Here is a 24,062-nt window from a genome sequence, read left to right on the forward strand (position 1 = left end):
TTATTAGAGGGACTGGAGGTCGTTATTAGAGGGACTGGAGGTCATTATTAGAGGGACTGGAGGTCATTATTAGAGACTGGAGGTCATTATTAGAGGGACTGGAGGTCATTATTAGAGGGACTGGAGGTCATTATTAGAGACAGGAGGTCATTATTAGAGGGACTGGAGGTCATTATTAGAGGGACTGGAGGTCGTTATTAGAGGGACTGGAGGTCATTATTAGAGACAGGAGGTCATTATTAGAGACAGGAGGTCATTATTAGAGACAGGAGGTCATTATTAGAGGGACTGGAGGTCATTATTAGAGGGACTGGAGGTCATTATTAGAGACAGGAGGTCATTATTAGAGACAGGAGGTCATTATTAGAGGGACCGGAGGTCGTTATTAGAGGGACCGGAGGTCATTATTAGAGGGACTGGAGGTCATTATTAGAGACAGGAGGTCATTATTAGAGACAGGAGGTCATTATTAGAGACAGGAGGTCATTATTAGAGGGACTGGAGGTCGTTATTAGAGGGACTGGAGGTCATTATTAGAGACAGGAGGTCATTATTAGAGACAGGAGGTCATTATTAGAGACAGGAGGTCATTATTAGAGGGACTGGAGGTCATTATTAGAGGGACTGGAGGTCGTTATTAGAGGGACTGGAGGTCATTATTAGAGACAGGAGGTCATTATTAGAGACAGGAGGTCATTATTAGAGACAGGAGGTCATTATTAGAGGGACTGGAGGTCATTATTAGAGGGACTGGAGGTCATTATTAGAGACAGGAGGTCATTATTAGAGGGACCGGAGGTCGTTATTAGAGGGACTGGAGGTCATTATTAGAGGGACTGGAGGTCATTATTAGAGGGACTGGAGGTCATTATTAGAGACAGGAGGTCATTATTAGAGGGACTGGAGGTCATTATTAGAGACAGGAGGTCATTATTAGAGGGACCGGAGGTCGTTATTAGAGGGACCGGAGGTCATTATTAGAGGGACTGGAGGTCATTATTAGAGACAGGAGGTCATTATTAGAGACAGGAGGTCATTATTAGAGACAGGAGGTCATTATTAGAGGGACTGGAGGTCATTATTAGAGGGACTGGAGGTCATTATTAGAGACAGGAGGTCATTATTAGAGACAGGAGGTCATCATTAGAGACAGGAGGTCATTATTAGAGGGACTGGAGGTCATTATTAGAGACAGGAGGTCATTATTAGAGGGACTGGAGGTCATTATTAGAGGGACTGGAGGTCATTATTAGAGACAGGAGGTCATTATTAGAGGGACCGGAGGTCGTTGTTAGAGGGACCGGAGGTCATTATTAGAGGGACCGGAGGTCATTATTAGAGGGACTGGAGGTCATTATTAGAGACAGGAGGTCATTATTAGAGACAGGAGGTCATTATTAGAGACAGGAGGTCATTATTAGAGGGACTGGAGGTCATTATTAGAGGGACTGGAGGTCATTATTAGAGACAGGAGGTCATAGGGTTAGGGTTAGGGACCTAATTCATGAACACAGCAGACATTTTTTAGACCTCCGTTCTTCTCTTTCTAACTCCTGCTGCTCTAACACCTCTGAGTGATGAACATGTTAAACTTCTTTGTTTTTCTGCTTTCCCTCAGAGTGATGACGCAGGAGCGGCTGTGGCAGCAGCCATGTTGGGGGCTGCTGGGAACGCTGGGGCAAAATCAGAAGCCAGAGGAAACGGCCCTCTTCCTGGAGGGGGCGGGCTTATGGAAGAGATGAGCGCCCTGTTGGCCAGGAGGTAGAGTCACATCACAGACTGGAACTTTAAAGCAGAGTGACCCTGAATTTCAGACATTCAGATGTGTGCGGTACGACTCAGTTGGAAGTCATGTTGAATTTTGGTGTGATTGTGTTGACGGTTGACCACAGCCTGATCAGCTGATCACGCCACAGATTCCTGGCATGTTTGATATTTTGGTTAACTCCATAGTCAGAGCAGAGCCATGAGCTAAATCCACAACTTTATTTATGACTGAGCTTCTAGTTTTGTTTGTTGGCATCAGGGGTCCACAGATACCAGTGTGAAGGTGTGACGGCACAGACGGTGGTTAGGTTAGCCCCATGTATGCTGGCAGTCCAGGTTCAAGTCCGGCTTGTGGCTCCTTTCCAGCATGTGTCTTCCCAAATCTCTCAACCCTGTTCCCGACTGTGTTCACTGTCCTCTTCTCTCCCAAAATCATACTCTCACCCTGAAAATTCAGCAAATTCCTGCTGTCTACAGCTGAGATGCAGAAGAGCTACCAATCCGGTGACAGATTTCCCCACAGTAGAGAAATATCAGACAAAAACGCTTTTACATTTTAGTGTCATTTCAGTAACTAAACGTACTTTTCATCAGAGTTTTGTCAACAGAGATCTATTTCTAACCTGTCTTAGTCTTGCCTTCCTCGTGGACAAAAGGTAGTCTGCGAATATTTTAGTCAGAGTGAGAGAAATTCTCACTGTCTGATTCTGATACCAGCGTCAGGGATCAGTGCTAATACTGGGCCCACTCCTCCTACTCGCACTCAGAAAAACTGCAGTATAAGGTTAGCCTCTCATTATTTGAGTTGGCAGGCAAAGTTATAGCCATGTCTGATGTTTGGTGAATTTTTCGCATAATTTAGGATGCTAAAAGTGAAGTACACTACGAACTATGCACTTCTATACTGTAAGAGGAGAGGTCAGGGGTGCCCAAACACAGGTACTCATACTTGGTCTGAAGAAAGCGGCTTCTCTTCTGGTGATGCTCTGTGTGTCTGAGAGAGATGGTGAGTTTTGTTGCTGTCTGCAGATGTTTGAGTGTGAAACCGAGACAGCAGATTTGTCTTCAGCCTCGGTGTGTGAGACTTTTCTAAGGAAACTTCACTGACATTCATCACAGTCCATCTCAACTTCTCTTGTACAGTGTGAGCGCTCAGTTTTTAAAGTTAGGTCAGTAGCACTCAGTTTAAAGCTTTAGGTCTTCGTTGCATCTATGTATTATTCATTTTTATTTAAGCAGGTTGGTCCCATTGAGATTAGAAACCTCTTTTCAAGGGAGACCTGGCCAAGACCGGCAGCAGCAAAAACACAACGTTACAGACGGGAATACAGAGAGAGACAAAGTACAATTTACAAAGCACAACATGTTGGATTTAAACCGTCTATGATCCATATCCATCCATACTGATATATCAGATATCGGCAAAATCCGATGTTGTGCACCCTTAACTGGCTGGAAGGAGTCATATCATAGTTTTATTTGCTGATGTTGCTGTCCTGTGTAAACAGTCTGATTCCTCATGGTCTGAGGTGTTCACCGCATCATTCACCACCCTCCCTCTCCCTCCCAGGCTTCCATTCTGTCCGCCGTCCTGTCTCAGTGAAGGCATTTAAGCCCAAAAATAATTATTTAAAAGACTAAGCTTGTGGTCAGCGATACCAGTGGGATGTCCTTTATCCTCTGACTGAATGTGGTCTCTTCTCTTACAGAAGAAGAATTGCAGAGAAGGGCTCATCACCTGAACCCGACCAGAGATCAGTGAGTATCAGAGCCTCTCTGTCGTCTGTCGGTGAAATCTGCATGTTCTTCAGCTCAGAAATGTCTCTATGTCGTTGTCACTGAGATCAGACAGTGGCTACTGTGTGTCCGAGCGTGTTCGACATTCTCTACATTCCTGTGGGCGATGACTCCTTAACCTGGCAGTGCTGGATCCTTCTGAGAGCTGCAGCTCTGTGTGTGTGCCAGGCTGTCGTCACCACTTTAACGTAGTCTAACTGCACTGAAACAACACTTTATTAAAAAGGCCAGACTAGAAACAGTCTTTCTCATCATATGTTGGTGTTTCTCTGTTTTTATGAACTGTTTTTTTTTTTTTTTCCATCACCATCTTCTTTTCATTCCTGTAATTTTCTCAGTAATCCAACCCTTTTGTGCTTTTCTTTTTCCAAGCTCTAAATCAATAAAACACTTTCTGCCCATATTCATATAAAAATCACTAACGGCGCTAAAAAGGCCCATAATTCCTCACTTCTGTTCCACCTCCCTCAAACCTCAACAATAAACAGCACAGAAATATTTCAGAGTGAGTGTTTGGGGTTTTTAGACTCTAAAGTAAAAGTTTTCTGTCAGAAGGGAACTGTTCCACCTCAGGTACAGGTTAAAGGTTCTGTCATGAAAAACTCATTCAAATAAAATTCATGAATTTCACTTTTTCTGATGTTTTAACATTTCTTAAACAGATAGCTGGTTATTTGGTAAAATACCGAACCAACTGCCTTGAGTTAATCTGATGCTGTAGCAGTTTATTTAACATAAAGTTGATAGCTGCTCTATGCTAACCCGTCACATCAGCGATGAGCTGGAGGTTTCACTGCTGTAGGACAACTCTGCTTCAGTGGTGCCATGAATTCTAGATGTTTTTAAAAACAGGTCCGACAGACACAGAGCCGGGAAAGAGAAGTAAACAAATCACTGAAATACAGAGAAACAGCTGATGTAAAGCTTTGGATGAACAAAACTCTGTTTGAATCCAGTTTAACACCCATCTCTGATAAACCAGGCTGCATGTGCTGCTCTCAGGTCATTATTAGATCAGAAAACTCGATTGGTGAGTCTGTGTCTTTAGAAAAGAGTGTGGATCTCTGTCCAGTCCAGTTGTTCCTAATTTAAGCAGACATCAGTCTTTTTACCCCCATTTTCAGCCACTCCCCACTGAACAGAGAGCGTTGTTTTAAAGGTTCAGCCGCTCGGCCTGGCAGAGCCGTCCTGAAAGTGCAAACCCTTTACTTTGACGGTTGCTGTTTAAAGACATCCGGGTTGTAGAAAACCTCCATAAACACAAATCTGTGACCCTCTGATTGTGCCTCATCTTTGACCTTTGAACCTTCTCTGTCCCTTCAACAGGAGGAGGGCGAGATGAACACGACTCCTAAAATGTCAGCCTGTAGCACGCCAGGTAAGAGTCAGAGTCATCCTCATAAGACAGGCAGAGACGAGCCGAGTCAGCATTAATCTAGACTCAATCTTAAAGTTTAGGATGTTCGTTCAGGATAAGGACTACTTTAAATGTACCCGCCTAGCTGTAGCCATGGTGCTTTCTTAGTATCTGCTGTTTATTTTTGCAGACATGCCCAGGAAGCCATGGGAAAGAACAAACACCATGAACGGTAGCAAATCTCCAGTCATTGGAAGGTACCGTGGACTTCTACCTTCTCTTCCTCTGAATCCTTTAAATTCATTTCTTATCCACGTTATCTCCTAGAGAGTGGTCGCTCCAGTTGTTTCTAACATATTCTCCATCTCTACCGCTCATCTGAATGCTAGCAGCTACTAAGTGTCATTTTCTTGGTCAAAGACTCCTCAGGAGGATTTTACAGCATTAGCATTGGCTAGCGTTAGCATGATGCACCGCTGGGGCCGTTCAGCACTGGCTAACATCACTAAAGCTTATGTTGCCTTCATGACCACTGTAAGCTGAGGCGTCTGTGTGCGAATGGAGAACAGCGTAGCATCAAATACAAGCCTGGCTGTTAGTCTAGGCCTCACATGTTTGATCCTGCAGCATTTTAGGGGTTTAAGTGCCAAACTCTGGATGGCATCCATCTGCTAATCTGTAGGTAACAGGACATCTTTGAGATAATTAACCTGTGTAACCTTTATCAAATATAAAAGCTCAGAACAGGACTATCAACAATTAATGCAGTTAACTCAGTTAATCATCAGCTGTGTTAGTGAGGCGGTGTCAGGGCCGGTCCTCAGCCACTGTTAACGCCAACAGCCGGCCAGTCAGAGCACCTCCTCCCACTGTTTACTGTTGCTAGGTTACAACAGCTGACGGCTGCTCACCTCGTGAGCGTGAGCATGAAAACTCTGAGTCCAGCAGCTCTGCTTGGAAACCTTACCCTGAAAAAGACGAACCAGATCAGATTCTCATTTGCCGCTGTTGTTGACAGAGCTGTGTCAGATGCCCCGCCTCTACTTGATTTTGATTGGCTAAGGAGGGAGAAGTGGCATTGATGAATGCAGCGCTGGTGTTTTTGCACTCAGGCCTCTGAGCCTGTGATTGTTTTGGCAGCTTTTTAACCCTTTAAAGCCTGATAACTCTAACAATAGCCATAAAATTTCTCTTTTTTGGAATTAAAAAGTTTATTTAACCTTACATCAAAATCCACAGAAAGAAAAATCGCCATAAAATTTAACATATATGTTTTTTGTATCACATTTGATACACAAGGAGTATTTGGCAACTGATAATCTACTTTAGGGCATTTTTATCATTTTTCAGATTGTATTCAGAGGTTTTTAAGTAATTTATTGATCATATTGATTAGATAGAGCTATCACAAAAGTATGTATCAAATATGATACAACGGGCTTTAAGGGGTTAAATTTAGCCCTGGTCCTTAAATTAAAGTTCCTTGATATGTAAAAATAATATAAATGTACAGCAAATAAATAATCCATCAGTACTTGAATTAATCTTAGATATTCTGACATCCCTTCAGTGCTTTCCAGCAGATTTCTGCCTGTTTTTACTGATAATGACCACGGTGGATCGCACCGCAGTGCGGTTCGAAACAACTGGGCCTAATGTGAAAGCGCCCTAAAATCAAACAGCGCTGAGCTCCTGGTCCGTGTGTAACAGGAAGGTCAAGTTCAGACACACCAAAGTTCAGAATGTAGTCAGAAATCACTCTGCTATCGATGTGGATAGAAAGGCCTCCAGATTGTTCCCATTTTTGTCTTTTATTTGTCACCTTTGGTGTTCAAAGGCCTTTAGTCTCATCTTCCTCACAGAAAAAAACACTGGCACTTTTAGTCGGAGCTTTAATGACAAAATGAACACCATACTGAGCTCTTAAACACAGGATTACATTCGACTGAGAAGACCTCCAGTGCAAAGAAAAATGGTGGCTGTGGACACAGGCCCTAAAGCAAGTAAACATGGTTTTATAACTTTTATTGCATATTTTCTTTTGAAATAAAAGTAATTTCCTAACAAGACAAGAAATACAGCACCCTTAAACAAATAATAAAATGAAAGTATAACAGAACAGATCTTTGAAAAAACTCTTCTCTTTATTGTTAATCTGAGCAGTGGTACACAGAGTAGATACACAGAAGATACCACCATATTAACCAGGATTATTAGACATCAGTGAGTCATTTTGTACATGCTCTCCTGCATACTTCTAATGTATAAATGCAGATGTGTTACACAGTGTTTTTGATAGAATAGGCACTCTGACTGTGTAGCTCTAAGTCATCGTTTCAGACCACACTGGTGTAGCACTTATTTAGCCTAACAGTCTAAAAGTCGAGAACTGCTTTGTGACATGAATCTGGTCTTAAAGATGATAACTGTCTGCAGTTTAGAGCATCTTATTTTTTTATTTTTACACTCTATACCGGTCTAAAAGAGGCTTGAAACCTCCTCCTGTCTGTCGGATCACTGAACTGCACTGATGTAGCTGGACAGCCCTGACCAGGACTGATGCTGAGGCTGGGACAGATACAGACAGATCAAAAGTAGTAGTTTGTAAAGTCGGTGTCTCTGCTGCTCACACAGACGAGAGTCTCCGTGGAGAACTCCCATTGGAGCAGATTCCTCTAACAGGTAGAGAGCAAAGGCCCTGGACAGTTTGACGATCTTGCTGAAACAGTCTCCTTTGTTTTCATGGAGGTTTGCTGTGGTGGATGTGCTTTGGTTGGAGGGGTTTCTTTGTCATGCTTGTACCTGTGAATGAATGTGTTGTGTACCACCCCACAGGCCTCTGTCTGCTTGGTTTCTGCCATTTGGTAGAGGATGTCATGTGGTATTTTCTAACCAATCATTGGATGGGTTTCTAATGTAATCCTAGTAATTGTGCATGCATGCTGCTCTGCTTGCTGCTCTATTAACTCCTACTGTACACCCACGCTATCGCGCACACAGACACACCAGCATAAAGTCGAGTGTCCGCCCAGTGGAGAGCAGACTTGGCACAGTTTTATCATCATAGCGCCAAAGCAGATCCAGCCGGCACTCACAGATAAGAGCCTGCTGTGTGCCTTTGTGTGCATGCACACACACAAAGGGCACTTTAATATGTGGCCCACAGAGACCTGCACACTCTCAGACCTGTCAGAGCACATGAACTCATACCACTGCACAAGTTTATGCACTAGTCTTAACTTTTGTATGCCAGTGATTATATCTTAAACTCTAACCTGAGTCGGGCTCAGGGAAGATCCTGCAGTCGCAATAAAAGAGCAAAAACAAACTTCTTATTACCATTTGAGACTCAGAGCTCCTGAATGACCTGAGATGGAGCTCATTTCCTTCTCATTTACTTCCTTTTCCTGTCGCACTTCCTCCCTTGAAAGTGATCGGCTGAGCTGTGAATTTCCCCTCTAATGATTCTCACCGAGTAAACGGCTTTGAGATAAAAACTACATCTGCTAGGTCTGACTTTAAATGCCTGCATCCTCCGAGACTACTACTTCAGTTTAGACAACTTCAAATATTTAGATATTTAGATAAAATAAAATCTATGAAACCAAGGCACACCTTTAAAATCTCCTCCACAGCAGTAAAGCATTGTGGCATCCGGTCCAGCCCTTTTCAGGATGTTACTGGAGTCCAAAACACGTCTAAGTGTACGGATAATAAAGGAATTTTAAGCCTTTGTTGAAAAGAAAAGTGCTTTTGTTTCTCTATTTTGTCTTTTAAATCAACACTACTAGTACATGGAAGCTCTTTAGTTTTCATGTAACATCAGATATTCCTGATGAAAGTCTGAGCTAAACAGGATACTTCATTCTCAGCAGAGAGGAAACACAACAATCGAAACACCTGCGGAGATCAAACTGAAATATTTAACTCATCAGATCTGATAGCTGAGACCTCAGTGTGTGTTGGCGTGTGTGTGTGTGTGTGTTTACATGCATGTCTCAGTGTGTGTCTTTGCCCCAGAATGTGCATGCAGCATCAAGGATTTGCTTTCAAGCTGCAGTTTTTATGTTTGTTTTAAATCCAACGTTTTATTCAGTCGTGGTCTGACTGAAGCACCTGAATGCAATGATGATGCGTGACCAAATATTTTTTCCTTATAGGTTTTTTTTTTTTTTTCATTTCCTTGATTTTTTAAGGTTGATTTTTACTCTTTAAGCTCTTTGGTTCCATTCAAACCATCTAGAGTGTTCCTGGTGTGAAAGCTGTCAGTCAAACTTTAGTGAGGACAGAACCAGGAGTGCTTTAAACATGAGCACAGCGCTAAGCAGCATCAGCAGGAATGACTTCCTTTTATCAGGCAGAAACCTGGAGCTGAACCAGACTCAGGATGAAGCCGTCTGCTACACAGTTAGTTTAGTTTGGCAGTCTCTCTGAGACATTCAAACCAGTACCTGGTCGATGTGTGGTAGGAATATGTGTGTTTATATGAATGAATTTGTGACACTAATGTAGTGCTTTTTCCCCTCTTACATCCTCAGTCTTTCTCTTTCTTTTGCACAGGGCTAAACTCCTCTGTCTGTCTCTCTTACAGACCTAAATCCACTCCGACACCCACTGCATCCTTAAGTGCCAACGGTGTGCCAACAGAAGCAGTTGACTATGACAGATTGAAACAGGTAAGGGAGCACTCAAGGTTTATTTTTATTTCATGGGCCTGTATTGAAACTGTTGTATTTGGAGCTGGTTATTTAAGATGACAATCAGTGGTGGCATTCATTGCAACCATAGAAATATCATCAGAAGTTCTGCTCTTTCACTGGCAGTCAGGTCGGCTATGCGGTACGCGGCTGGCCTGCGGCTCCTTTCCTGCAGGTCTCTCCACCACTCTCTCATCCCTGTTTCTGACTCTTTCCGCTGTCCTCCTGTCAGCATAAAGTTATTAAAGCCCAAAACATACACATAAAATTCCCATCCTGGTATCATCACAGGAAATATTTCCAAAGCATATTTTGCCTCGTCCCCAGGCCGATAGGACATCCTTATTCTGGCGCCCGGATGTGTGCACAGGTAGTTCACCTGGTGTAGCATTAATGCTACAGCATTGAGGGCTAAGCTGAGTGGCTGGGTTTGCTGCATGACCTCCACTCTCTCCCTCCCCCATCTTTTCAGTCTTGACTTTCCTTATTTGATAAAGACAAGTGAGACAAAATCAAAGATTTATTTTTACACAGACATATTCTGAGTAATTATTAGCCCATTATTCCAAAGTGTGCTTCAGCATTGCCCTGTGCACATAAGGAATTATTTCTGAACATGTTTTCTTGCTAATTCTGCCCCATATTGTGACTCCAGCAGAGAGGGTGTGCACTGACCTGTCCTGTTGTCAGGCAGCTCCTCCCTCTGACCTCTGTGAATGAGCCTGTTAGATAAGTCCACGGTCCGTCACTCCAGCTGCCTATCTGTCACTACGACTGGACTTCACACTGCTCACAGGGCCTGTAGAGACGGAGGCAGCACTCCTCTGTAGGCACTGCGATCATCTGTCTCTGGTTCAGTTTGATCTGCAGGAATAAAACATGAATTATCCACACGCTCCCTCTGTGTGGCTAAATCAGTCTTTAGGCTATAATCTCACAGGGATTCCCTACACAGGGATTAGCCACTCTGACAAGGGATCCCCCTTTGCCAGTTGGCAGGTCCAGCACCAAGCTAAATCCAGAAGCTAAACGTAACTCAGTTAGCATCTCCTTTTAGTGTCATGTGACTAATCAAGGAGAGCCGAGGGTGGAAGTGGGACCTGCCAGGTGGCACAGCAGCGTTATCTCTCTAACCTGAGGGTGGATGTTGATCAGGTTTGATGGGGAAATGACTCGAACTTGTTCTGCTTTTCAGGACATCCTGGATGAAATGAGGAAGGAGCTGTCGAAGCTAAAGGAAGAGCTCATTGATGGTAATTATCACTGACACGGTTTTTAACTATAACCATGACTGATGCATGTCATTCAGAAAGGCAAAGTTTGAATAACTCAAAAACCTCCATCCATACACTCAGAAACATGAGCTGGAAGTTTTCAGCTGCCAGACACAGATACGGTTACTGTAGCAGAGCTGAGCGGGGCACGCACACTGCCTTCAGGATTTCTTCCTAAACCTAACCCCTGGTGGTTCCACCCTTGGAGGCGACTTCAATCAAGCTTTTCTGTTAAATGTTAATGAGTCTTTCACATCACTGGGGAGGAATTTTGACCTTCACTTTGACATCTATCACCCTTGAAATCATTACAAAGCCATTCTAAGATATAAAGTCACTAGTGAAGCACACTGAGGGCCATTACCCACAAATGGAGAAAACTCAGAACCGTGATGAATCTTCCCAGATGAGGCCAGCTAACAAAATGACTCCAAGAGTGCAACGACGACTCATCCAGAAGATCCCAAAAGAACCTAGAACCACATCTAAAGACCTGCAGGCCTCACTCAGTTAAGGTCAAAGTTCATGGCTCAACAATAAGAAAGAGACGGGGCAACAATGGCATCATAGGAGAAATCCAAGGCCACAACCACTGCTGACCAAAAAGAACACAAAGGCTCATCTCATATTTGACTAAAAACATCCTGATGATCCCAAGACTTCTGGGAAATATTCTGTGGACTGACCAGACAGAAGTTTTGGAAGGTGTTCCATCAGGAGTTAAACTAACCGTAAAACAACATCATACTGACCGTCAAACATGGTGTTGGTAGGGTGATGGTCTGAGGTTTCGCTGCTTTAGGACCTGGATCAGTTACCGTAACTGATGGAATTCTGGTCTGTACCAGAAAATCCTGAGGGAGAACGTCCGGCCATCAGTTTGTGAACTCAAGCCCAGGCATACTTGGGATATGGAGCAGGACAGCGATCTGGAAAACACCAACCATGGACTAAATAGACAAAAGGAAGGTTTTGGAGTCAGGGTCCAGATTTAAATCTGATTGAGATGCTTTGGCATGACCTTAAACAGGCCGTTCACGCTGGAAAACAAACAAATGTGGCTAAATTTAAACAATTCTGCAGAGAAGAGTGGGTCAAAATTCCTCCACAGCGATGTGAAAGACTCGTTGACAGTTATTGCAAACAACCCTGGGACTAGGTTTAGAGGGCGATGACTTCCTCTCATAGTGACAGGTTGGTTTGGATGGCTTTTTCCTTAATTAAGGAAATCATCATCTAAAAACTGACTTTTTTATTTACTCAGGTTATCTTTGTCCAATATTTACAGAGCTTAACAAATGTATTGGACCACCACCCAGAGTCAGGTTTCTGCCACAGCTGCCCTAAATTAACAGCATTGGTAATTACCAAAATCATATTTATGTTTCTGCAATGGTTAATACAGCAATATGTAGAAGCTCTTTAACCCAAATGATATAACAGAATTATTATTGTTATCCATGAATTTTCAAATTTACTGATTTACAAAAAAACTGAAAAAATAGTAAAGCACATTAATATTTCTGATGAATGTGTCAGATTATAGTTATTTACTGTCATTCCTGAACAGAAAAATGAGTTTTAGTGGTTGAATGTTATGCTTGATTCATTTCTGACTTCTCAGAAAAGCCCAGTGAGCCGACTCAGATTTGGGTGAATTCAGTTTGAAATTCCTCATTCCTGTTCAAAATGGTAAAACGTGGAGAGCTGACTGAAAATGAAAGAGTCTGCATTAAAGCGCTTCATGATGCTGGATGGTCTCTGAGACAGAGATGACAGCTGGTCTGATACATTTGATAAGCTCTGTAGATGCGTTTAATCTGGAATGTTTAAGTGGACAGAAATGCAAGAAAATCAGAAACCATGGAGGGGATTTCTCTATAAACCACTGTGTGGGTAATGTGGGAAAAGTATTCAGTGCATTATCAGGGATTGATGATCAGTTTGGGTCCTTAAATACCAGCAGGTCCACACTGTGCATTAACAGAACATGTTCAGCGATGACCTGACATCAGAACGCCGCTAGCCTCTTATCCTAAAGTAGCCCATTCATTCTGCCTTCTGTGTGCAGTGAAGCTGCTGGTGATAAGAATGAATGCAGCTAAATTAGCCACAAGCTAAAGGGCTAGCAGGGCCTTTTTAACAGCCTTTCACCCCTGATGTTGAGATTAAAATGCTTTATTTAGTAAATTATTTCTGTTGGGTACTTTGAGCATTCAGAATGATTCAGTCCTTTAATAGCAGCAGTACCTCAGGCTGGTGACTCACTAGGCTATTTTTGTATCATGAACATTTTTAAAAACAGGCTCCGTTTAGCTCTGTGGGTACAACATGCGCTCAAATGCAGAGAATAGAGTCCTCAATGCACTGGTAGCAGAAACGGGTCCTTGGCTCTGCATCATTTGGTAGACATCTCCCCCCATTCTCTCTCGTCTCTCTTCAGCACTCCTATCCACATAAAGGCAAAAAGCCCAAAAATTCCAGCTGAACTTTAGCTTCATAATCCTCCAAATAGACACATCACTGCGTGAGGTTTTTAAAAATGTTGTGGCCCAAGCTAAAACAAACTTTCTTTTTTATCCTCAGCAATCAGGGAGGAGCTGGGCAAGTCCAGCACGGCGTAGAGGATCCAAACTCCCCTCTTCAAATATCTACATCCACGTGAGCTGAAAGATGACGGCAGTCATTAAAGACGAGACAATACAACAGCAAACACAATAAAACCAACAGCAGAGTAGAGACAACGATCATATTAGGACTGGGAGAGGACTTTATTTGGGGCAGAGCAGGATTGGACACAACAACAATGGACAGGGTGGGTGGGGGGTGGGAGGCTGTGACTCAGAATCCACTCTACACATCATGTTCCTGCTGCCTCCCCCTCCCCCACCCCCCCTCTGGCTGAGGGCATCGCATCCTGGAGGACAGTGCACAGTCTGAAAGAGAAGCGAATGTCTTTATGCAAAGATGATTTCTCTTTTTGTCCTATAAGAATAGCGGACTCTTCTGTATTAACCATGGGTGCAGACATGAACAGTAGCATTGATGCTGACCATTTACTACCAAGAGAGACACAAAGACAGTAGGGATGGAGAATACAGACCCTTTTTTCCCATAATGCCATAGGGGTAGCGTGTATGTGTGCGTGTGAGTGAGAGAGAGAGTGAATGTGGGACTGATCGTCTCTGGTGACGTCCACCACTGCAGGACACTGTAAAGCTCGTCTTCCTCAAATACTATTTTAACCTGAAAATGTACAAAAGAGAGAAAACGTTATTTAGAAAAAAACCTATCAACCATGTCTGTTTCTGTGTCCCACTCTGGCCATATCAAGTAGATGGGTGATCTTTACAGCGGCTGCTCTCTCGGCTGAAGGCGTCTCCTTCCTACAGAGAGCGACCTACGGAGATGTTTCTTTACTAGTGATGTACCGAGCACACTGATCCCAGATCTGCTGTGCTGATACTGAAGCCATCAGACTGATATTCCTCACTGTGACAATGACATTTAAGGCGGCATCAGGTTTCTCCAACTCTGTTAAACAACTTTAAATAAAGAGAAATAATCTGCACTCCCTGCCCTCGGCTGAACCCTCGTAGAAGAAATGCTGTGACTGCTTTGTCCCAGTGTTGGTCGACTAAAGCTGTGACAGAGAGCTGAAAATAGATCTCTGGTGATAAAAACTCTGATGATAGTTAGTAGAGGTAGTTTTGTTAAGGTAAACAGGACTAAAATGTTAGCGCTGGACTGTTGATTTAAGCCCCTGCTATTCTTCCACTGTGCTGGTTTAAGGAGATGTTTAGACTAAAATTAGACACGTAACATGGATGGACTAAAACTACCAAATAAAAATGACCGAATCGTAGGGCTATCAAGATCAGTCTCATCATTCGTATTGACATGACATCCACAAATAGGGAACTAAGTTTTTTTAATCATGATTAATTTGATGATTCATCGTCCCTTTAGCCTACGTTGGTTAATCCATGTCAGCCGTGTAAAATAAGTCCACCGCTGCTCCTTAATGTCTCATTTCACTTTAAAAACTCAGAGACAGCACAGTGGACGAGTCAGAAGTCATCCAAACCTTGTGTTTTTCCTTTAAAATCCATCAAAAGTTCCTTTTTTCACAGTTGAGTTCATGTTAAAACTAAAAAGCAGATCTGTTCACACACAGCAGCTGGCTGAGAGAACCAGAGAACATTTCAGTTTAAATCTAAGGCAACATTTAAAACAGATTAAATTATTCACCACTGGTTCAGTATGAAGGTTTGTGACAAGTTTAAACTTGTAACAGCCTCAAAAAGCCGGCCAGTTCACACCGCTGCAGCTGGGAGAGACGATGGATGGTTTCCATGGCAACGTTTCTGGTCTTATTTACAATAAGGATGCTAAAACATTGGGCTCATAATGTCAGACTTCTTTACATAATTTTTAGCTTGAAAAGGAGCTGAATGCTTCTGATTCAACACATTTTTAATAATCCATCTTCAGCAGGCTCAGTCATCAGGACTTTCAGGGGTCCAGGTCTGAGAGCAGGCCCGGCTCCAGGTCTCTGTGCCATTACATCCGTTACCGAGCTGATAAATGTTCCAGTGCTTTACTGTAGAGGTCGAGCAGAGCGTCTTTAGAAAGTATTTGCATGTTGAGGTTCCAGGTAGTGATGGGCGCTTTGGTAATAATGTGATTATACTGAAGGATAGTGTGGTAGCAATGATGGTAGATACATGGATGGTGTAGTGAGTCTGCCTGCCTGGTTATCAAGTAAATCTACAGAATGATGAGAGTGGTGAAGTGTGTATTTCCCCAACTCAAACATACAAATACCAAGAAGCAGAAAAAACACAACGCCTGAAGTTTTTACAGTACCGCTTTCAAAATAACTTCAGGGTTCCAAAAGTCTACAAAGTTGATAGGGGCACTGTTGCAAACATAAGGCCAAAGGTCATGGCAGCCTTTAATGTGGTGTTGTTGTTGCAGCCTAGGCTGCGATGGCAGTTAGATGAACTGTGCAGCTCTAGCTCCAAGTGTCGCTTTCAGCCCATCTCTGGAAACCAGCTGGCTGTTAGCACAGGATGGAACTGAGCTTTAGAGAGCAGCCCATTGATAGATACCTAATCCAGCTGTCAGACCAGTACCTATACTGGGATCAGGTCGGTACATCCCTAGTTCAGACTGTTGTGTTGGTGGAATAGAGGAGCAGGGCAGCTGGGTGTCAGAAAGCAGCCAGTGTAGCTCTCTACCAAACTTTATCTCCTAACTAAAGTGCTGATCAGCTAACATCCATCACGCTCATCTACCATGGCCAGAAATGTAGATAGGACTGACTTTTTACCCTTCCTGTTCACTTTGATTTGAAGACTCTCACTCCCTTTATTTCTCGTTGTCATTTTGTCACATTTAGGTACGACATGTGGTGCATGTATGGTTCCTTTCTTTGTTTGTTGAGGGTCACAAGTCTGCCAAGAAATTGCATCACCCATCAAATGTTTTATTGTAAGCAATAAGTGTAGCATCTATTTTACAGCCCACCTGCACCAGTCCTCACTCCAACAGACATTTTCCAGTGTCTCTGTCCTTTTTGGCCCCGCTCAGCCCCCGTCTCTTTATGAACTTTATCCAAGATTGATGTCAAACTGAAGGCAAGCATGAAAGAAAACCAGAGCAACACTGTAAGACATGATTTCATGGAGCAACGCTGTTTTAGAATCACCTTTTTGATATTCTTTTCATGAAAACCAAGGGAAGTTTATCTTTAGTCACAGTGGAGCTGAGTTGATTTTCTTTACCCCCCCCCCCTTTTTTTTTTTACTTCATTCATGTGAAATGTGCACCGGAGAAACCTGATGTGTAGAAGACTGGTGTCCAGAAGAGGACACAATTGTGCCATTTACTCTTTCACCAGTGCTTAGTGATGACGCTTTTGGTTCCAACTTTAACTTTTGGCCTTTTGTTCATCAAATCCTTAAACTATATTTATCCTGAAAATGTTCATCGATAAGGGAAGTGTTTTTTCATCCTTTCAGTTGAGTGCTACTTTTGTTTCACTTAAAGCTCAAAGTACAATCAGCCTGACAGGGAAATGTAGGAGCTGAGAGACTGAGGTCCAAATGAACAGGACCTCCACGTTACAGTTCGGTCCTCTCTGAGGTCCTGAGGAGACCGCCATACAATCAGAGGTTATAACTTTCCAACAGCCACTCACAGCAGGTCTGCAGCTGGGATGATCAGCCATCCTCTGATGTACCAGCAGTTAGCGTTAAAACCTCAGCGGCTGTAGGAGAAAGCACAGATTTTTAGCTTCTGCAGCAGAAGTGCATGGATCAAACTGAACTCAAGAGGAGATGCAGTGTAAAAACCACGATCAAACACAGTTAATCCTGATCTTGTAGCACTCATCCGTAAAGTTTGCAGATCAATATTAGGCATGGTGTGTTTAAAAACAGCAACATGTGTGTTAGCAGTCAGGTGAGTTTGGTTCTGCCATCACCACAGGTGTCTGTGTCCACATTACTCTTCTGCTTTAAAAACCTCTGTGTGCCTGATATTTCCCTTCAGAGCAAATAAATAAAAGCATGAAAATGACGTCATGAAGGAAGCGTGTGCTGGCACCAGCAGCAGTAAGAAGAAGTCACAGTCGTGTCTCCACCGCCATGGTTGTTGACAGCGCTGATAGAATGTCAGCTGGTAGCGCTGTGAGCACGGACAGCTGATGCTGGGGATGGGACTTTAGAGTAGTGTCAGCCTTATGGACAGGAACGTCAGCCTCTTACTAATGCTGATTACTGTGGTGTGGTGCTCATCAGGTCTCTAAACTCCAGCTATGAATGAAAAACCAGAGATGATTTGAATCTGAGTGCACATGTAACGTTAACAGTCCAAATGTAGCTCACCATCATTACCGGTGTTGCTCTACTATCATCATTGGTGTTGATCTCAGTTATGAAACATGATTACCTGCTGATTTTACAGCATCTGCATCACATGCATTTATTTAACCTAGACACTCTTAACACACTGAAAAATATAAAGAATAATGCTTTCTAAGGGAGAATAGTTTTCTGCCAAAAGAACACAAACTGAATCATTTACCATGTGACAGAACAGATGGGGTACAGCATGCAGCACGCTATCTAGTCTGAATTTTCTTCTAGGAAGCAAAAGGTGACTGTATTTGAAACTGGATTAATCCCCATCCCCAGCTTTCCTGCTGAACTGCATCACTTTTGTTCTGAATGAATGCCACCTGTGCAGAAATCAGCAGTGAGCACAGGCTCTTAATGCAGCTTTTTATGTGCAACAGTTCCATTTATTTTAGTGCTGCACCGTCTGGTAATAATGTGTTTGGATTATACTAGACAGTTACAGCTATAAGGATTATTATAATGTGTCTACTTGCTTCATGATGGAGGAAAATGTTTTAAAGTACTCCTTTCAAAAATAATATTTTTCCAAAAATGAAAAGTGTTTCCTTTTTGATAGTAAAGACTCAGTCGTGGCCCTATTGCTGACGTGTGTGTAAACCTTTGAGCTATTAGTGAATACTAAAATAACTGCAGCCCTTTAAGTGATTCTGTAATCTAAGCCTGACATCATGATCGCCAGTATGATCAGATTCATTCAGCAGCGCTAGTTTCTATGCTAAAATCGTGATAACTCCTACAGACATGACTTTGAAACCATCAGTTCTTCATCATATTACATTTTCACTTCACTAGAACTGTAGATGAGCTTCAAGAGCTGTGTTCACAGCCTCAGCGGCTGGTCTAGAGTGAAATCAAACCATATGACAGCCTGTTCTGTGTTAATAAAGACCAGCCTGAGTGTCCTGTCTGTCTGTGGCTGTTGGATGGTCTACCTCCACCGTGTTTAAGGGCTTGGACTTCATAGAAATGATTAACCTATCTGAGAAAATATTACCACGACTTTCTCATCAGTTTAAAAAAAGTAGATGTTTGGGTAAGCTTTAGTTCTAGTATCTTCTCTGGTCCGAGGTCTCTTTCAGCTCCTCATCGCCCTTCGTCACATGGAAACACCCAGCCAGGACGCTCCTGTACTGCGTAAAGATTGCACTTTAAGACAAAAACCCACAGAGTTCTCCGACATGCTGTGGCTGCAGATGTTTGGAGCCTCTGTTGACAACGGTGCGGCTATCTCACCAAAGGATTCAACCTCACAGTCTCCTGCTCAACATCATCACTCTCAACAAAGTCGCCTTTCTTATTTTTGTGTCATTTTGTCAGCAGATCTCTGATGATCCAGAAAAGTTGAATCTCTCTGTGAAGCTATGTGGTTTGTGCCTTGTTCCAAAGTTGCATTTACTCTGTTAAAGATGTAGAGATGACTAGTAATAATACCTAGAGACTGCCGTTCTGATCACATGCAGTTATTTTGTTTGCTACTTCTTGTTTTTGATCTGAAGGGAGCGTTTAGTGACCTTGGTACTATTCCTCACCAAGCAAACAGCTCTGTCTGCTTTTTTTTCTTCTTTTTTTAATAAATGTGATTTATTTCTATACTGATGTGAGGTTGCTTTGCTATCAGCTCAGAAATACAATCAAAGGTCTATTAGGGTTCAGAGAGAAGATTTTCTTACCTTAAATGGAGTTTAGTCTGGCTGCAGCGTTCTCCTTCATACCCTTTCCATGTCACACCCGCGTTCAGCAGCTTAACCAGCTTCAGACTGTGTTTGTGAGATCTTCTGTATGTTAATAGAAGACTGCTGATGGAACATTATACTCGTCTGTTAACCCCTTTTCGTTCTGCCGAGGGAACTGATGGAAATGTGAAATAGCAGGAAAATCTGTGGAGATGAAGATGGCTGAGGAAAGTTTGATGAGGGGGTTCCAGACCTTTTCTTTTATCATCTGCATTGTACCATACTGTTCTCATGTTAATTAGTCTTTTCTTACATGCTAACATGTCGTTTTGTTTGAGCAGATTCAATAAAAATTGCAATACAAGACCAGAACGTGTTTGTTTTCAATTACAGTTGCTGTCTTAAACCTTGAACCACACTAAAGCATACTACAACCCTGACTAAACCTAAGATTAGTTTAACAAGGAGACTAAAACCCTGACTAAACCTAAGATTAGTTTAACAAGGAGACTAAAACCCTGACTAAACCTAAGATTAGTGTAATGACGAGACTAAAACCCTGACTAAACCTCAGATTAGTGTAATGACGAGACTACAACCCTGACTAAACCTAAGATTAGTTTAACAAGGAGACTAAAACCCTGACTAAACCTAAGATTAGTTTAACAAGGAGACTAAAACCCTGACTAAACCTAAGATTAGTTTAACAAGGAGACTAAAACCCTGACTAAACCTCAGATTAGTGTAATGACGAGACTACAACCCTGACTAAACCTAAGATTAGTTTAACAAGGAGACTAAAACCCTGACTAAACCTAAGATTAGTTTAACAAGGAGACTAAAACCCTGACTAAACCTAAGATTAGTGTAATGACGAGACTAAAACCCTGACTAAACCTAAGATTAGTTTAACAAGGAGACTAAAACCCTGACTAAACCTAAGATTAGTGTAATGACGAGACTACAACCCTGACTAAACCTAAGATTAGTGTAATGACGAGACTACAACCCTGACTAAACCTAAGATTAGTGTAATGACGAGACTACAACTCTGACTAAACCTAAGATTAGTTTAACAAGGAGACTAAAATTCTGACTAAACCTAAGATTAGTTTAACAAGGAGACTAAAACCCTGACTAAACCTAAGATTAGTTTAACGAGGAGACTAAAACTCTGACTAAACCTAAGATTAGTTTAACAAGGAGACTAAAACCCTGACTAAACCTAAGATTAGTTTAACGAGGAGACTAAAACTCTGACTAAACCTAAGATTAGTTTAACGAGGAGACTAAAACTCTGACTAAACCTCAGATTAGTTTAACAAGGAGACTAAAATTCTGACTAAACCTAAGATTAGTTTAACAAGGAGACTAAAACCCTGACTAAACCTAAGATTAGTTTAACAAGGAGACTAAAACCCTGACTAAACCTAAGATTAGTTTAACAAGGAGACTAAAACCCTGACTAAACCTAAGATTAGTTTAACAAGGAGACTAAAACCCTGACTAAACCTAAGATTAGTGTAATGACGAGACTACAACCCTGACTAAACCTAAGATTAGTGTAATGACGAGACTACAACTCTGACTAAACCTAAGATTAGTTTAACAAGGAGACTACAACCCTGACTAAACCTAAGATTAGTTTAACAAGGAGACTAAAACCCTGACTAAACCTAAGATTAGTTTAACAAGGAGACTAAAACCCTGACTAAACCTAAGATTAGTTTAACAAGGAGACTAAAACCCTGACTAAACCTAAGATTAGTTTAACAAGGAGACTAAAACCCTGACTAAACCTAAGATTAGTGTAATGACGAGACTAAAACCCTGACTAAACCTAAGATTAGTTTAACAAGGAGACTAAAACCCTGACTAAACCTAAGATTAGTTTAACAAGGAGACTAAAACCCTGACTAAACCTAAGATTAGTTTAACAAGGAGACTAAAACCCTGACTAAACCTAAGAGTAGTTTAACAAGATGCCTAAAACCCTGACTAAACCTAAGACTAGTTTAAGGAGACTAAAACCCTGACTAAACCTAAGATTAGTTTAACAAGGAGACTAAAACCCTGACTAAACCTAAGATTAGTTTAACAAGGAGACTAAAACCCTGACTAAACCTAAGATTAGTTTAACGAGGAGACTAAAACTCTGACTAAACCTAAGACTAGTTTAACAAGGAGACTAAACCCTGACTAAACCTAAGATTAGTTTAACAAGGAGACTAAAACCCTGACTAAACCTAAGATTAGTTTAACAAGGAGACTAAAACCCTGACTAAACCTAAGATTAGTTTAACAAGGAGACTAAAACCCTGACTAAACCTAAGATTAGTTTAACAAGGAGACTGAAACCCTGACTAAACCTAAGATTAGTGTAATGACGAGACTAAAACCCTGACTAAACCTAAGATTAGTTTAACAAGGAGACTAAAACCCTGACTAAACCTAAGATTAGTTTAACAAGGAGACTAAAACCCTGACTAAACCTAAGATTAGTTTAACAAGGAGACTAAAACCCTGACTAAACCTAAGATTAGTTTAACAAGGAGACTGAAACCCTGACTAAACCTAAGACTAGTTTAACAAGGAGACTAAAACCCTGACTAAACCTAAGATTAGTTTGACGAGGAGACTAAAACCCTGACTAAACCTAAGATTAGTTTAACAAGGAGACTAAAACCCTGACTAAACCTAAGATTAGTTTAACAAGGAGACTAAAACCCTGACTAAACCTAAGATTAGTTTAACGAGGAGACTAAAACTCTGACTAAACCTAAGACTAGTTTAACAAGGAGACTAAAACCCTGACTAAACCTAAGATTAGTTTAACAAGGAGACTAAAACCCTGACTAAACCTAAGATTAGTTTAACAAGGAGACTAAAACCCTGACTAAACCTAAGATTAGTTTAAGAAGGAGACTAAAACCTGACTAAACCTAAGATTAGTTTAACAAAGAGATTAAAACCCTGACTAAACCTCAGATTAGTTTAACAAGGAGACTAAAACCCTGACTAAACCTAAGATTAGTTTAACGAGGAGACTAAAACTCTGACTAAACCTAAGATTAGTTTAACGAGGAGACTAAAACTCTGACTAAACCTCAGATTAGTTTAAAAAGGAGACTAAAAAACTGAGTAAGACTAAGTTTAGTTTAACGAGACTACAACTCTGACTAAACCTAAGATTAGTTTAACAAGGAGACTACAACCCTGACTAAACCTAAGATTAGTTTAACAAGGAGACTAAAACCCTGACTAAACCTAAGATTAGTTTAACAAGGAGACTAAAACCCTGACTAAACCTAAGATTAGTGTAATGACGAGACTAAAACCCTGACTAAACCTAAGATTAGTTTAACAAGGAGACTAAAACCCTGACTAAACCTAAGATTAGTTTAACAAGGAGACTGAAACCCTGACTAAACCTAAGATTAGTGTAATGACGAGACTAAAACCCTGACTAAACCTAAGATTAGTTTAACAAGGAGACTAAAACCCTGACTAAACCTAAGATTAGTTTAACAAGATGCCTAAAACCCTGACTAAACCTAAGACTAGTTTAACAAGGAGACTAAAACCCTGACTAAACCTAAGATTAGTTTAACAAGGAGACTAAAACCCTGACTAAACCTAAGACTAGTTTGACAAGGAGACTAAAACCCTGACTAAACCTAAGATAAGTTTAACAAGGAGACTAAAACCCTGACTAAACCTAAGATTAGTTTAACAAGGAGACTTAAACCCTGACTAGACCTAAGATTAGTTTAACAAGGAGACTAAAACCCTGACTAAACCTAAGATTAGTTTAAAAAGGAGACTAAAACCCTGACTAAACCTAAGATTAGTTTAACAAGGAGACTGAAACCCTGACTAAACCTAAGACTAGTTTAACAAGGAGACTAAAACCCTGACTAAACCTAAGATTGGTTTAACAAGGAGACTGAAACCCTGACTAAACCTAAGATTAGTTTAATGAGGAGACTGAAACCCTGACTAAACCTAAGATTAGTTTAACAAAGAGATTAAAACCCTGACTAAACCTAAGATTAGTTTAACAAGGAGACTGAAACCCTGACTAAACCTAAGACTAGTTTAACAAGGAGACTAAAACCCTGACTAAACCTAAGATTAGTTTAACGAGGAGACTAAAACTCTGACTAAACCTCAGATTAGTTTAACAAGGAGACTAAAACCCTGACTAAACCTAAGATTAGTTTAACAAGGAGACTAAAACCCTGACTAAACCTAAGATTAGTTTAACGAGGAGACTAAAACTCTGACTAAACCTCAGATTAGTTTAACAAGGAGACTAAAACCCTGACTAAACCTAAGATTAGTTTAACGAGGAGACTAAAACTCTGACTAAACCTCAGATTAGTTTAACAAGGAGACTAAAACTCTGACTAAACCTAAGATTAGTTTAACAAGGAGACTAAAACCTGACTAAACCTAAGATTAGTTTAACAAGGAGACTAAAATTCTGACTAAACCTAAGATTAGTTTAACCAGGAGACTAAAACACTGACTAAACCTAAGATTAGTTTAACAAGGAGACTAAAACTCTG

General features: G+C 41.4%; 1 protein-coding gene and 1 long non-coding RNA gene across 8 annotated transcripts in view; one reads left to right on the forward strand and one right to left on the reverse strand.

Moving 5' to 3' along the window:
• The window catches only part of enah (ENAH actin regulator), a 313,726-nt gene extending 299,263 nt beyond the window's left edge, over nucleotides 1-14,463 (forward strand). For all 7 annotated transcript variants that reach the window (XM_041806187.1, XM_041806191.1, XM_041806188.1 and 4 more), the window contains 7 exons: nucleotides 1,619-1,761; nucleotides 3,477-3,525; nucleotides 4,891-4,942; nucleotides 5,112-5,178; nucleotides 9,513-9,597; nucleotides 10,814-10,871; nucleotides 13,479-14,463. In XM_041806187.1, the coding sequence (XP_041662121.1) occupies nucleotides 1,619-1,761; nucleotides 3,477-3,525; nucleotides 4,891-4,942; nucleotides 5,112-5,178; nucleotides 9,513-9,597; nucleotides 10,814-10,871; nucleotides 13,479-13,516 (492 nt within the window). In that variant the 3' untranslated portion in view covers nucleotides 13,517-14,463. The remainder of the gene's footprint in view (nucleotides 1-1,618; nucleotides 1,762-3,476; nucleotides 3,526-4,890; nucleotides 4,943-5,111; nucleotides 5,179-9,512; nucleotides 9,598-10,813; nucleotides 10,872-13,478) is intronic.
• Nucleotides 9,609-11,816, reverse strand: LOC121521966. The gene is made up of 3 exons (XR_005992903.1): nucleotides 11,645-11,816; nucleotides 10,294-10,482; nucleotides 9,609-10,101 (listed from the first exon to the last, which is right to left on the reverse strand). It is a non-coding gene; the product is annotated as an uncharacterized LOC121521966 (long non-coding RNA).
• Nucleotides 14,464-24,062: the final 9,599 nt, after the last annotated feature.

Source organism: Cheilinus undulatus, linkage group 14, assembly GCF_018320785.1.
Source record: "Cheilinus undulatus linkage group 14, ASM1832078v1, whole genome shotgun sequence".
NCBI lineage: Eukaryota > Metazoa > Chordata > Actinopteri > Labriformes > Labridae > Cheilinus > Cheilinus undulatus.